We start from the raw sequence: 15,146 nt of genomic DNA, 5'->3' as shown, positions 1-15,146 counted from the left end.
CCCTTTTTTTTAGCTCTTCACTTTGTTTGGCTGAGAAAATTCTTCCGATTTGCTAGGGATTTTCGCCTCAAAAAGTGACTTCAAAAAAAAAAAAACGATTTTATTGTAATTTCCTGAGGTTTTGCGCGGAGAAAATTCTTTCGATTTGCTAGGGATTTTCGCCAAAAAAGTGAAGAGCAAAAAAAAAAAACGAAATTTGTTGTTCAGATGAGAGAATTTTTAGTTTTTGAAAAATCAACCCCCCCGTAAAATGTAGCTCGCACATTACTGGTGGTCCACCAATTATGAAATGAGCTTCAATGCTTGTGAGTAGCGTGGTTACCCGTTCATATGTATATTTTTGCATGCCCATGGTGCGTCTAAGGTGGTTCTTCATTGATTTGACCGCTGCTTCCCAAATCCCACCTTCATGTGGAGCGCCTGGTGTTATAAACTGCCACTCCATTGCATGCCAAGATGAGAATGCTTTGGTCGTTGATGCTTGAAAATGTTCTTTTGATTGCTGTAATATTCTATCTGTTGCGACGAAGTTTGTACCATTGTCGCTGAACATTTTGGTTGGAAATCCGCGTCGTGCTGTGAATCTTTGTAGTGCGCACAGGAATGCTTCAGCAGACAAATCCATCACTGCTTCAAGATGAATTGCCCTGGTCACCATGCACACAAACACCACAACGTAGCCTTTCAAGTCTGGCATTTGTTTGCTTCTTGCTCGTGTGCCGAGTCTTAATTTGTCTGTTGCTTTGACAACGAACGGGCCTGCCAGGTCTACCCCTGTTGCATTAAAGGGTAAGGCTGGTCTTATGCGTATGGCCGGTAGTTCTGCCATAATCTGCTGTGCTGCCTTTTTGGAGAACCTTGTGCATTTTACGCATTGCAAATTCGGGCCAGTGGTACATCACCGTCTTTACTGGTTTCATCATCACTTCTTTTAGTGGGGAAGGAATTTGAACTGATAGAATTGCTGATCATTTCGTTGGAATGTTTTTTGTTTAGATGGCGTCTTAAATTTGTCCGATATGTAAAAGTCAGCGAACAAAAATCACATTTGAGCCGTTTTCGCGAGGTCGAGTGGATTTTCATATGGTTAATTAGATTTTCTTTCCGCTGTAAAGTTTTATCACATATTTCACAAATAAATTTGCCCTTTTTTTTCGGTACCTCAAACCACTCAGCTGCACGACACAATTCTTTCCTTTTTTCAATGAAAATGTTGGGATGTTTGCCCGCAAAATGTACTTCAAGGTTGTATTTAGTAGAAAAAAATCCACTGCACTTCAAACACTTCAATTTTTTCATTTTCGAGCAAATAACAATTCTTTTTGACACTCGTCAAATGAATGAAATCCTTTCCATCTCGGTGATGCGATTGTGTCTTTGGTTTTTTGTGTACAAGAAACCGTTACCGCGTAAGACTTCTTTACGAATCTAAGAATATCAGTAAACGGTAAATCGTCTTGTGATGACAAACTTTGTACAAGGCGAAGGACAGTATCTTCGAATTGGGAATTTGTTTTGGTTATATTTTATTGCTTTATAAACAAATCTTGATATGAAAAAAAATATTTTTTTCATGTTGTTTTTAGATGTGGAGCTCTCAAATACTAATAAAAATATAATCGACATGTTGCCAACAATGCTACAAAAAATTGCTGTAATGATCTGATTTCTGAATCAGTAATACTAAATTTACTGAATAGCTTTTCACGGACAGTTCGCGGACGTTCGCGTTCGCATTCGTGTTCGCGCGAACAATTATTCGAAGCGTACGAACAAACAAGTACAGTCGCATCAAAAATCAATCCGTTCGCGTACGTTCGTGAACAGTTCGTTGACAGCCTTAATTGCAATACTATTTTTCGTGCTTGAGATCGCAATGCGGGTATCCAGTACGTTTGCCTTAAATATGCCATTACTGACTGTACGGAACCATGCAACTGTTCTTTGTGTGCGTACATGATTAGCAATTGTGCTAATCTCGTATGTGGGGGTATGATGATTTGGTGCTTCTTTTCGTATTTGATATTTGCTTTATTGATGCGCCCACCCACACGTAATAAGCCATTCAGGTCAATGCTTGGTTTTAGTGCACAAATCTTGCTTTTTGGGGGAAATTGCTTATCGCTTGCTTTGAGCATGTGAATCTCCTTTTTGTATGCTGTTGCTTGTGCATACTTTATCCAGAACCATGCTGCCTTTCTGAGCTCGAATGATTTTGGCTCGCCTCGCGTCCATTTGCTTCTGTTATGCATTTTGGTATTTTCTATAAATCGAAGTACATAGGCGGTAATTCTAAGCAATTTGCGCCAATCATTAGTTCTGTACCAAAGTTCTTTTATTTGGTTGTTCCATTTGCTTAGCATTACAGACATGACCAGTGTCGATTTTTGCTTCGTCTCTGCCTTGATCTGGTTGTAGACCTGCGTGGTGATGGTCAACTTTGGCTTAGGCCATGCCTCTACTGGTTTTCTAAGCCAACTTGGGCCTTGCTTCCACATATCACTGCTCAGGATGTCCAGCACTTGCATCCCTCTGCTTATCCAAAATACAAAACTTGAATTTTGATTATATTACCAAAATATCAAATTTTCGTAGCTCTTGTCCCACCGTCAGTGCATCAATACCCTTTTCAATTAAACTCTCAAAATAAGTGCAGCTAGTTAAACGTGTGCATTGATGACTATGAAAGTCACAATTGTTTGCTATAAACGAAATTAATTCAGGTTTAACCACATTTTTATTTAATCCAATACGAAATGATAATTACAACTAACAATTACAAAAAAAGTGTGTTGGACCAAAAAGTCATTTCAGATGATTTTGTGTGAATTTATAAAAAAAATACTAAACTACATAGGTTTGTTTCATTCCACTTTTACTTGATGAAACTGCGGCAGGAATTGGTGGTGGTCCCAGTACACCAGATGGAATTGGTCCAGATAGGATTGGTTCATAAATCAATATTATGTAAAAAAAATTACCGTCGAACTTTTCAATTGAATTTTCTTTTGGGTGGAAGATTCATGCTATATGCTGCCAATTGTCATCCATCATCCAAATCATTTGTTGAACAAAACACAAACAATAAATTGTCCACTTATTATATTGTAGCGACGATTCGACTTGTGGATATATTTTTGCAAACGTTTGCTATTAGGTTTAAACTCATAAAAAACACTCATTTTTTCGTACATTTTCCAAAAACTGTTCGCTTATTTTATTCATTTTTTTTATTTCAATAAAAAATTTGGGACTTCACAAAAAGCTAGGGGGAGATTGCGAAACAACTTCGCAAAAGAATATAAACAAATATATACGACTGTGCCACCAATATATTCCAATATACTTAACAAAATACTTTAGCTATTAGAGTATTACTCTAGTTACTTAAACGACTCACTGTAAAAATATTATTGAAAAGAAAATGTTTCAATGAAAAATCGAAAAAATGGTTTTTTCTTGATTTGTATAATTAAAAAAAAATGTTTTATTTTATTTTTTATTGTGTGTTTTATTTATTTATTTATCTGTGGATTATGAACCATCCCCCCGACATGAAAAAAGTGACATGGTGGCGCCATGTACCTGTAATATGGTGGTGAAAGAACAAACTTTGCATGTGCGACCACACAACGTATTTGCGACCACACTGTGATAGACGATTTGTTTTTTCTTCTACTTTTTTTTAAACGAAATAAATTTTAAATACAAAAATGATGAAATCGCAAGGAATTTTCTAATTGTAAACATTTTATTTTTGAAAATAGATAAATTTTATGATCACTCTTTTCGACCAGGCACATTTTGCATTTGCGACCACAAATTATTTCATCCAAGTTGATAACAACTAACATCAATAATGTGGTCGTACATGCTCTTACATGAAAATTTGTTCTTTCACCACCATGTTGTACATGGCGCCACCATGTCACTTTTTGCAATACACTGTCATGTCGCAGGGATGTTATGAACATTAACCTAATTTTGAAGAATAAGTTCATTGTGCAAGAGTACTAGATTTGTACAAAAATCTAGTACCAAATATCAACGAAAATTTTATACTTGACATAACCTCTTTTTTGACCACATTTATTCTAGTAAATTTTTTTAAATATTCTAATTTTTAAATAAAATATTTTTAAAATATGTGAAAAGAAGCAAACTTACCATGTTTGAGACGCTTCAAATAAATGTGGTCAAAAAAGAGGTTATGTCAAGTATAAAATTTTCGTTGATATTTGGTACTAGATTTTAGTACAAATCTAGTACTCTTGCACAATGAACTTATTCTTCAAAATTAGGTTAATGTTCATAATCCACGGATAAATAAATAAATAAAACACACAATAAAAATAAAATAAAACATTTTTTTTTTAATTATACAAATCAAGAAAAAACCATTTTTTCGGTTTTTCATTGAAACATTTTCTTTTCATATATATTGTATTTTACCATTTGTACTCTAGCAAGTACTTGTACTCTAGCTAGTACTCTAGTATTTACAAGAGTATTTTATATAATATAGTGGAATAAGTGGAATATATTGGTGGCATATTTGAAAAAGTGGTCCTTTTCAAATTTTCGATTAAAATCATTTTTGTGCATTTTTCAATTTTTTGTTCATAATATGTCCACCAGATGTCGTATCGAAAATCTAAAGTCATATTTGTGAGTCACAAATTAATCACAAAAATTCTGCATCATTATATTTTTATTTTTTGCTTTTATTCAAAATTTCACTAAGAGACTTTTTTGCCAATAGGCCTAAATAGAAAAATGGCCAAAATTGGCCGAAGGTCTATTCCCATGGGCCGAAATATTGGTGTCACAAATTATCACAAATTAGTCACTAACCAAAATGGTAAATCCCTAAAAAGGTTTCAAGGCAATCGCAAAAATTTGCCAGGCTGGATAGGGGGAGGCCCATTTACGCAACGAATTTTTTGAAACTGAAAAAGTATAGTTTGCTCACTTTTCAGTCTACTTTCGAAAAAAATAATTTCACACAATTTAAAAGAAGGTACGGAGAAAAATGCAGTCATACAAACATACTATCTGGCCAATTTTGAGGTTTTTGCCCATTTTACCACTTTTCAACTGGTCATGATGATTATTTTTGACATTATCTATGCAGTCCCTAGATCCCGAATATGGCCATATTTTTTTTCGAAAAAATAATTTCGGTGGTCAAAAATGGAGAAAAAGGCATTTTCAGCGATTTTTTCAAAATGCCACCTGGTGGCCAAATTTTGAATTAAAAAAAATGCGGTTTCTTAATTTGGTGCCTGAGCACTACTAAAATATGCAAAAACCCCTTTCCAAAAGTCAGCGACTTAGATTTTCATGTCTTTAACGTATATATAGGCTATATTATAGAGTGACGCAAAATATACATATTTCATTGTTATGTCATGTCTTTCACAAGAAGAAACGAGGCCACATTTCAGCATTTCAACTACAATATCAACGGATCAGCATTGAATAGAGTGTATACCATTAGGGATCTGGGAGTGCAATTTGATACTAAGTTATCGTTTAATGGTCATTTTCAAAATATTGTTAACAGATCATGTAGAATGCTTGGGTTCATATCTAGGTCTTTAAATAAATTTAAATATATTGAAACGTATAAGATCCTTTACTATCTATACGTCAGAAGTATATTAGAGTACTCGTCAACAATATGGAGTCCATATTATCAAATTCACATTGATGCAATCGAAAGAGTTCAAAAAAAGTTCACAAGAATGGTTTTTAGGATATTTCATTTTCCCACAGAAACATATAACATGCGACTCATAAGACTAGAATTAATCTCATTGGAGAATAGACGGATTTTATCTGATGAAATAATTCTTTTCAAAATCACAAATGGCATATTTAGAGTTTATTCACAATTATCAGCCACACCAACTACGAACAATGAGATTTAACAGAACGTTTTATTTGCCAATTGTCACAACAAATGTAGAATTTTATAGTCCTGCCTTACGTATGCATCGCCAGCATGTCGAATGTTTTAATAATTTGAATCTCAATGAGACAAACCTCAATGCTTTCAGACGTTACTCTATCTTCGACCTAAACCAATCTCTAATAATTACAAATTATTGACTAAATTAACTTAAGCTCAGTCTACTGCTGGGGAATGCAATTGTAATTGTAATTGGAATAACGCTCTCGTAAGCAGTTTTACTCTCGATATCATTACTTTGCCATAAAGTCTTTTTCCAATAATTAGAGAGTGAAACGGTTTTTATGTAGAGCAAATATCTATTTTAGAGAATAACTGATAATATCGTATTTTTGCAAAATTAATTAAATTGTACTAAAGATTTTTTTTTTTTGGAAAATCCTATTCACACTTTCCTTCTTTCTTTCAAACATTTATGAAAAAATAATAAAAATAAATAAATTTCTTTTATAACCAGTTAAACATAAAAATAGCCAAATACTTTTTGTAATTGGCCCATGAGGCTGTTAAAAGTATGATGTTACTATGTATGTAAGTTTATAATTTATTGTAAGTTTGCATATAGCATTAACTGCCGTCCCTCGTGATTATATATATATTATAATATTCTTAATTTAATTTAATAATCATAATGGTTTTCAAGCGATCACAAAGGTATTGCTTATGGGTTTGCACTTGCTAGTTCTACTGAAGCTGTTACGTCTTTTTAACACATATTTCATATGATCGAAGATTTTCTTGACACGTAAAGAACGGTAAATGTACATGTAAACACAATGCCTAAATCACATAAACACAGCGCAATGGTAAAACCCGAGCGATGAAGATGTTTTATTTGTCATGTGTGTAATTTGTACAATCTATATAAGCCAAGCGACTCGACGACAAATCAGTCAGTCGCTCAAGATCATTTAGTCGTGCGAAACTGTGTGCGAACGATTCACTGCGAAACGTGCGGTAACATACACAGAAATCATCGCCATTATTATTATTATTAACAGCAGTAACACTAGAAAACATTACATAACATCACAGCGAGACAATAAAAAAAACGTAACTATTAAAATAAAACGTAACGCAAAGGTTAAATCCGATTAGAAATAAACGTTAAAAATTCATTCGCACATATTTTGTCTGGTTTATGCGCGGTATGCGTCTCTCTTTCTCGAAGCTATACGATAATCACAAGGCAAACCAGTAAACGCAATTTATATGCGATTATAGTCATGAGTGTTTTCTTCAGTTGAAAACACGATTGCAATTTTTCCGTATTTTACAGAGGATCATTCATCATTGACGAGCCAACTTACGCTGAAATTCATTCATCGAATGGCAAATTAGTCTGGAGCATCAGAAAACCATCAAAATGGATTGTTCAATAAATTCAGTGTAGATGAAAAGCGTGTAATTGTGTGTTTTTATAAATGCAAGCCGCAGGCAATTTTATATTTTTCTTATTAACTGTGTGAATATTGTACGAAAAAAAATCTATACAAAAAGGAAACCATTAAGTGAAGATTGCAAGGAAAACAAAGCTGGTAAGATGGTTATGAATAAAGTGTGCATTGAATAATCCAATCGCTTTTTTTGTTTCGAGTAAATAACAAACAAAAACGAAAATTACAAGTACAATAGCATGTTTTGATGACATTCACAGGCATTCAGTTTTTGTTGTAAATTTGTTTGCTTGTATCGCTGAAAACGAAGGTCAAAATTTAATTTGACCGCAATTTTTGATAACAAATTGTTTTTCTCCGCTAATCAGCACATTTAAAAAGTATGCATTCGTTTACGATAAAATCTTTGCAGTGTAAAGAAATTGTAAAAAAAATCTAGAATCTACTAATTTTGTGCCCGTTTACCTCCGTTTTAACCTAGGTTTTAACAAACTCGTTGGAGTAATAAAAAATTAAATTAACATATATATAAACGAAATGTACAATACTATTGCATTTATGTACATTTTCAATATGTATGTGTTAATTTGCATGTGAAGTAGGTTTCAATAGCGGTTTTTTTATTCACTTTAGATCAGCTTTATGACACCGAATATAATAGATAAATACTTAAATACCTACCCAATTAAGACAAAGTAAATCGCATACTTCGTTTGTCCATCAGATTACCGTTTCAATTTTCACAAATCGTATTTCATTTCATTCCCACCAGACATTAGGTTTGAGCTATGGATATAGCGGCTGCTATTTCATAGCCGCTATTCATAGGCGCTATTTATCTCGTTTTAATGCATTTATGCATATTGTGCGTTATTTTCTACATCTCTCTCGTACTCACATTCAAATGTACAAAAGAATAGTAGGCTATGATATTCCTACTCGGTGTTACACACAGCACACGAATTAAATAGCGCCTATGAATAGCACCTATAAAATAGCAGCCGCTATATGCATAGCTCGAGCCTAATGTCTGATTCCCACAAAAAAAATCAACATATTTCTCAACATTTTTTCAACGCATGACAGACTGTCGATCGATTTTTTTTAAATGCTGATGCTATCATCGTGCGAAACTGTAAAAAGAGTTATTTACATTGTTGTACTTGTTGATTTGATGTATGACTATTTATTTGTGTGATATATTTCTTTCTTCTCGTTCAACGAATACAAACAACGATAAATATTGTGCGCAATATTTTCATATGAATCACACCATTAACAATTTTAGGAAAAGAGATTCTACCGTAATACTCTTTAGCTTGCTTACTTATCATGTATCGCATGTGATTATTTGCATTTTATTAAAATTAGATTTCCATATTTCAATCAAATACATAGACAACGCAATAACTTCGAAGTACGACCACTTGACTATTAAAAGTGCGAAAATCGTTTTTGCGGCATTCATACCGTACCCATTGTTATTACTTACCATTAGTATAATAAACCTATTTTAAAATTACTCACCGGTATGATATAGCATAGAGCATGTATATAAAAATACAACTACCAGTGCATAACAATCAGCGTACACGCGCTGCTTAGCATAGATTTGTGAACACAATGGGGAATTCCAAATGGATATTAACAGAAAAAAACTATCCTTTTATGAGTCACATATTGGTATAAGTGATGTAAGTAAAGAAAAATATTTCACGATGGGATCGTTATAACAATGAATTGAATGTTAACGGAGAGATTGGGCACAAGACTTAAATGTATTAACTACTTTTTAATTTTGATCTTTAATTAAACTTTTTTTTTGAATATATCCCTGTGTTCAATGGCTGAATAAACTGAAATTCAAATATATGTGTATTTTCAGTGTGCAAGATGAAAACGCTCAAAACGATAGGCGTGAGCTTTTTAGTATTGGCTCCAATTTTAATAGTGTTTGCAAACGATGATGAGAGCAGTACAGATCCAAGATTTGATGCCCGAGTTAGTGAGTTATTGGCTAGTAATATGTTAAAGCTGTCACAAGAAATCGGAACGACAGTTCTGCAAGATAGCGATAAAACGGAGATTTTTTCACCACTCTGCATTTATTCAGCATTGAGTACTTTGTTGATGGGCGCAAACGGTCAAACTTTCCAAGAACTAATGAACGTTTTGAAAATTAACAATGGTATGATTCATTTAGCTCAATACATAAAACTTGTTTTTCAATGCTAGTCTTGCAATGATAAATTGTTTATTTAAAATCAGATCCCTACCTATCGCAAAACACGTGGAAAGTACATGAAGAATTTTCTCTGATGATTGATGATTTAAATCGCGACATTCCGCATCCCGGCAGAAGACGACGTCCTGTTTTCTGGACACAAAATCATCAACAAAACAGAGATGAGAACAAAAACCAAAATCAATCGTATCAGCAAATACAAATTGCAAATGGGATATTTTTTCAAAATGGTTATTTCATAAGAGACGACTATCGAAGCGCGATAGAATCAGTCTATAAAAGTACATTGCAAAGATTGGACTTTGCTAATAAGCCGGAACTATCAAGCAAATACATCAATAGGTTTGTTTGTTTTTAATTGATACACACAGATTTCAAGGTTTTTTTTTTTCAAAATCAATTTAAAACGATTTTTGATTGTTTTCAGTTGGGTCAAAGAGAAAACGCAAAATAAAATCAAAGAGATTATTTCAGATCCGCTATCATCGACAACAAAATCAGTAATTGCAAGTGCGTTTTATTTTATTAATTAATATATTGCTATTTAGTTTTCATATTACTAATATTGAGTTTTTTTCTTTCTCCTAAGGTGCGTTATATTTCAAAGCTGTTTGGGAACGGATGTTTTTGGAAGGATTGACGAAACCGTATGTATACTGATCAAATACTGTAAAAAGTGAATGAAAAAATGAATGTTTTCTTTTGCAGAAAAGAGTTCTATCCTTATGGAATTGGTCGGGCTCCGGTAATATCATAATAGAATTAGAATAACAGTTTACATAATGTTTGAATTGATTTTTTTTATATAGATCTTTGTAGAAATGATGGCGACGGGCGGTTCATATCCATTTTATGACAGCCAAGAATTTGATTGTAGAATAATCGGATTGCCTTATCGTAAACATTTAACAACCATGTACATAATATTGCCAAATAATTCAACGCGTCAACGCCTGAGACATTTCCAAGCCACATTGACAGCTGATAAGATTGAATCGATGATTTCCAAAATGGAAATGAAAACCGCAATAATTCTTTTTCCAAAATTGCATATCACAAATCGTATTGATTTGAAGAAAATTCTAAATCGTATGGGATTACGTTCGTTGTTCAATTACGATCAAAGTGACTTGTCATTGATTTCAACTGGCATTGAAACAATACCGTATCAAGAAAGTCCGTTTATATTTAACCGTTTCGCTGAAACTGAAAGTAAACATATGACAAATGAAACAGCGACAGTGCAAAGTGTCACAAAGCGTGAAAGACGATCAGCGGCGACATTTAAAACAATTAACAGTGACTTTCATACAGACAGAGAACCGTTACGGTTGAAAGATGTTGTGATAAAAAAGAGAATAACCAAATCTTATCTACAAAAAAAGCTAATTGGCCGAAATCGTCGAGAAGTGGAAAATATATCTGATCAACAAATGAGTTTGAAGCGCTTGGATTTATTGCGAACACGGCTCAGCTCCGAACATTATCCAAATCCTCGATTATACGCTGATGAACTCATTCATCAAATAGATTTAACCGTGAATGAAGTCGGCACTGAAGGTAATTATCATTCCATTTTTTTACTTATATACATTTTAGAAAATATATCTTTTTTTATAATTTTTCTCCAAAGGTGGTGCAGCTACAGGTATGGCGTCCATTTTTGAAATCGCTCATCATGTCATTCATTTTTGCTTTTCTTTTTTTAGTCACAACATTACGGCGATCGGGGCCTGATGTCTTTTTCCGAGCTGAAACACCATTCTTGTTTTTGATCAGACACGAAGATACAAAAATTCCAATTTTTTATGGTTTGTATTTACAATAAATTTTATTCACTTCTCTCAAGTAATTAATTACATTAATTTTTTGTAATTAATATATTGCTATTTAGTTCTCATATGACTAATATTGAGTTTCTTTTCTCCTAAGGTGCTGTTTTTGAACCAAGAAATGAATAGGATTTAACTTTAAGTAATAAGTATTTTTTTGTTCAACATTTTCACGCTTTATTTTAGAAACAATAATTATTAGCTTAAGCTTATTAGCTATTCTATCCTTTTTTTCATTCTCTTATTTATTCCATGAGTTTTTTTTTTGCAATGCATAAGTTAAGATTGAATTATAATTCAAAATAAAAAAACATTCTCAACTCAGTTCTAATGTGTATAAATAAGATGTTTTCTTTTTGTTCAATTTATTGTCAAAAACGAATGTCATTTCTAATAACACTTTGATCACAGAACCACCAAAACAATGGGCCAAAACCAAATTCGTTCACGGTTTATCATATCGATAGCGACGAAGGGCATCTGGAGAGTCGCAATACTCCTTAATAATAAGTTTACATAAAAAGATATGAAAAACAATAATGATGACGAATATTGAAATCCAAAAAAATGTCGGAAGACCACCCAATTGATGTCCATGTTTATGTAACAAAATGACATGGTTTTCATGAGCTGGCGCTGTAAGGTAAGAGAAATGATTTTAATAAGATTTGCAACAACAAAACTGAAAACGCACCAACCTTCAGCCACTTCCTTGACATGAATGGCATTCTTCAATTCTAAGACATGGTCCTTATCTTGGGTTATATACAAAATTGCTGTAAGTGGTTCAGTCAATTTTACTGGAAACATCTTTCGATCTTGCCTAATCAAATCAAATCAAATTGGGTCATCCAGACGATGTGTAGAGATTATCAAAAAATGTAACTTACGACAATGGAACAGGTTCATCTAAACATCCAGCGTCGCACGCATAATAGATGCCATCAGATCGGTCGAGCGCCACATACATAATTGCATGATTGTCTTCTGTCACTTCAATGCTTATGTTAATGTGAGTCATATTGCCATAGTTTAAACGTCGAAAAAAATAATCTCGATGTAAATACTTCGGATGAATGTTCAATTCCAAATGCTGATTACTGAATCGAAAACTACCAAAACTAAGTACCATTGCTTGGAGAACGCCGCTTGCACCGGCCTTGATAAGATTGTGACATCCTTGTTTCTCTAGTGTTAATAGCCATGAATTGACTACTTTATTCATTTCTTGTATATCGCTCATATCTTTCCATAGATTTCCGGCTTGTAATGTATGATATGCGTCATAGCATCCTTCGGCGTATGCCAGTGACTTGACCATTTCCTTTCGAAATTGTTCTGAACTGCCTGTCTCCGATTCAAATGAACGAACTTGTGATAAGACGGCATAAATGGTTGCATTTATTTGATCCCCATTGATAACATTGTCCGCAAGTGATGTACTGATTTCGAAACCACTTTCCCATAGCGATTTCCACACATTGGTGTGTTGTCGCTTGAATCTTGTTTGCGTTTGAAATTTGTTCGATGGGCTACTATTGCTTGCATCATTATTTTCGATCAAATTGAAGTAGTTTTGTTGCACAATTTGTGTCATTGTTGCAATGGCGGCCGATTCATTGTCGTCCGCTTTTTGTTTCACACTATAATAAATGACATGAATTATGTCTATCTTTGTAATGCCACGCGTTTTTAGCGCTATTTTCGATGGTAATCGTTGACTGACTATGGTCACACTCAATTTTTCACCATTCTTGGGCAATTCAAAAAATCCATTTGTTACCGAAAATTCGATTAATTTTTCTGTCGATGGTTGCTTCAATCTGAATTTTAAAAAAATGAGATAATTCATTTGGTTTAAATAAAGTAATTTGATAAACTTTTTGATTCACATACTTGATGTATTTCGTTTTTGAACTCGACCATTCAGTGCTTGGTCCAAATGATTCGACGTCCACGTTAAATGGTTTGTTTCGGGTATTTGTTAATTTCACCTCTTGAACAAATACATGCGGAACAACGCGATGGGCTAAAAACGAATATACAAAGAATAAATTACGTGATACTATTCAATGTATTGATGAGATACATTTGAATATTTTAAGTAAAGTCGATAAAATTTACCATAAAAATCACTCGATATGAAAAATTCATTTCCAAAACATTGAAAATGATTTACAACACCGTTTGTGTAATCAACAACAATTGATTGCTTTCCGTGCGGTTCGTCAAATGAACTGTCGCTTGAATCTAAATACCGAAAGTTAACTATTGGCTGATAATTGATTGGTTGTGATAAGTGTCGTCCGTATTTCACATAAAATGCAGCAGTTTTGTCAATTTCAATACCGAAATATCCATTACCAACATATGGAATATTGCGTAGGTTTGTCGGTAGGGTTGAATGACCTATTGAGTCGGAGATGTGTTGAATGTGCGCATTAAACTCAAGGGCTTTTGAGTAAAATGGTGTTAAACGATCGTCCATACACCGTGACATTAAATCTGAAAAGAAAAAAAGGAATTACACGATTATCGCACGGCAATACAATTGCTCACGCTATGTGCCAATCACTGAACAAATACAAATAATTGTTCATGTGTTTTTTTATTTTCTTTTTAATTTGACGTTGCAATGAATTTCAATATAAAACGACTTACGTATTGGTTTTGTTGTGGAACCAAAAAGCCACGAGAAGATGTATGGTCCGATGTATAAAAAAATGATAGCGGATAGGAACAATATTAAAATTAATTTACGATAGTTTATATTCCCTTCGAATTGCCTTCGCATTCGACGCTGAAATTCGACGAGATCAAGCATATAGTATTTCCTATTCCTGAACATTTTCATCTTTTCTTAGTTCTGTACTCCACTTTTCTATTTTATATTTTTTTTGTTCAGTAAAAGAATGCACAAATTCAGGTGGATTTACATCGAATCCTTCATAACATCTGTAGTATGTTCACATACTAAATCTCACATCAATCTTCTCATGACTTCTCAATTGTTGCTTGAATTTCAATTTGTCACTTATGAGCACCAAGATCTTACATTTACACAATGTGTGGAAATATTCTTTTCAACGAACAATCTCCTTAAATCACGAGATTTTAGCCACCAAAAGTTACGGATCAACAAAACGATACGTATGATATAGACAATATTTGTGTTGACTATGTGACGGAAGAACGACAGTAAACGTCAGAATAAGGGTGCGTTTACACTCTCTTTATTTTTCAAACGTAAATTGCCTAACAGTCGGCTCCATATTTTACTATTGTATTAGTGTTTAATTAAATAATTAATCAAAGAGATGAACAATCGATGCTTTGATGCTTTGAACTTTTTTAAATCATTTATGTTAGTTCGTTGAGTTTTTTTTTAAATCAACCTTATAAGAGGAAATTCAAAATATTGATAGAACCAAATGATAGAGATAGATGGATAGTATTGATACACAAAACCGCCAAATCCAGAGCAAAAATTAGGAAATTATTTGAAACTATAGATATAAAAAGATTTTTTTTCCTCTGGGATGTAAAATATCTTGTTCTTTAATACTGTTGACCTTATGATTTAGTTGTTGTTTTCATTATTCGCACTGAAAATAATTGCACTTTCACGTTGATTCTTCTCTTAAAATATTGACAGAGATTATGCTTGCAATTCAACTATGTGATAAATTAAATATTAA

The 15,146-nt window shown here is 33.2% G+C and overlaps 2 protein-coding genes across 6 annotated transcripts; one reads left to right on the top strand and one right to left on the bottom strand.

The window, feature by feature from the left end:
- Window positions 1–6,880: 6,880 nt before the first annotated feature.
- Window positions 6,881–11,734, top strand: LOC116337018 (serine protease inhibitor 28Dc). 5 transcript variants are annotated; one of them, XM_031761294.1, is made up of 11 exons: window positions 6,881–7,027; window positions 7,254–7,512; window positions 9,257–9,559; window positions 9,640–9,958; window positions 10,044–10,126; window positions 10,206–10,263; window positions 10,325–10,361; window positions 10,426–11,176; window positions 11,250–11,264; window positions 11,326–11,427; window positions 11,549–11,734. In XM_031761294.1, exons 3-11 carry the CDS (start codon window positions 9,265–9,267, stop codon window positions 11,575–11,577), a joined length of 1,689 nt encoding a protein of 562 aa, XP_031617154.1. In that variant the 5' UTR covers window positions 6,881–7,027; window positions 7,254–7,512; window positions 9,257–9,264; the 3' UTR covers window positions 11,578–11,734. The 5 variants fall into 5 exon arrangements, with proteins under 5 accessions (XP_031617154.1, XP_031617156.1, XP_031617155.1 ...); XM_031761296.1 differs by having other exon boundaries at window positions 7,218–7,512; XM_031761295.1 differs by having other exon boundaries at window positions 7,146–7,512.
- On the bottom strand, window positions 11,457–14,759 carry LOC116337017 (uncharacterized protein KIAA2013 homolog). The gene is made up of 6 exons (XM_031761292.1): window positions 14,110–14,759; window positions 13,573–13,953; window positions 13,345–13,477; window positions 12,339–13,271; window positions 12,147–12,271; window positions 11,457–12,084 (listed from the first exon to the last, which is right to left on the bottom strand). The coding sequence occupies exons 1-6, from the start codon at window positions 14,300–14,302 to the stop codon at window positions 11,894–11,896; spliced, it is 1,956 nt and encodes a 651-aa protein (XP_031617152.1). The 5' UTR covers window positions 14,303–14,759; the 3' UTR covers window positions 11,457–11,893.
- Window positions 14,760–15,146: the final 387 nt, after the last annotated feature.

The sequence above is a fragment of the Contarinia nasturtii genome, unplaced genomic scaffold, assembly GCF_009176525.2.
Source record: "Contarinia nasturtii isolate CC-2019 unplaced genomic scaffold, AAFC_CNas_1.1 Cnas_scaffold_220, whole genome shotgun sequence".
In the NCBI taxonomy this organism is placed as follows: domain Eukaryota; kingdom Metazoa; phylum Arthropoda; class Insecta; order Diptera; family Cecidomyiidae; genus Contarinia; species Contarinia nasturtii.
Note: the sequence above shows the minus strand (reverse complement) of the source record. Positions and strands in the feature narration are given on the sequence as shown.

What these genes read in the sequence shown, in the direction of transcription:
- LOC116337017 (XM_031761292.1), bottom strand. Translation starts at nt 14,302, where the DNA reads ATGAAAATGTTCAGGAATAGGAAATACTATATGCTTGATCTCGTCGAA. An exon ending in TCAAAAACGAAATACATCAA is followed by an intron (nt 13,272 to 13,344) that starts GTATGTGAATCA and finishes TTTAAAATTCAG; the next exon opens with ATTGAAGCAACCATCGACAG. An exon ending in TGTCAAGGAAGTGGCTGAAG is followed by an intron (nt 12,085 to 12,146) that starts GTTGGTGCGTTT and finishes CTTACCTTACAG; the next exon opens with CGCCAGCTCATGAAAACCAT.
- LOC116337018 (XM_031761297.1), top strand. Translation starts at nt 9,265, where the DNA reads ATGAAAACGCTCAAAACGATAGGCGTGAGCTTTTTAGTATTGGCTCCA. An exon ending in TCAAGCAAATACATCAATAG is followed by an intron (nt 9,959 to 10,043) that starts GTTTGTTTGTTT and finishes GATTGTTTTCAG; the next exon opens with TTGGGTCAAAGAGAAAACGC. An exon ending in AAAAATTCCAATTTTTTATG is followed by an intron (nt 11,428 to 11,548) that starts GTTTGTATTTAC and finishes TTTTCTCCTAAG; the next exon opens with GTGCTGTTTTTGAACCAAGA.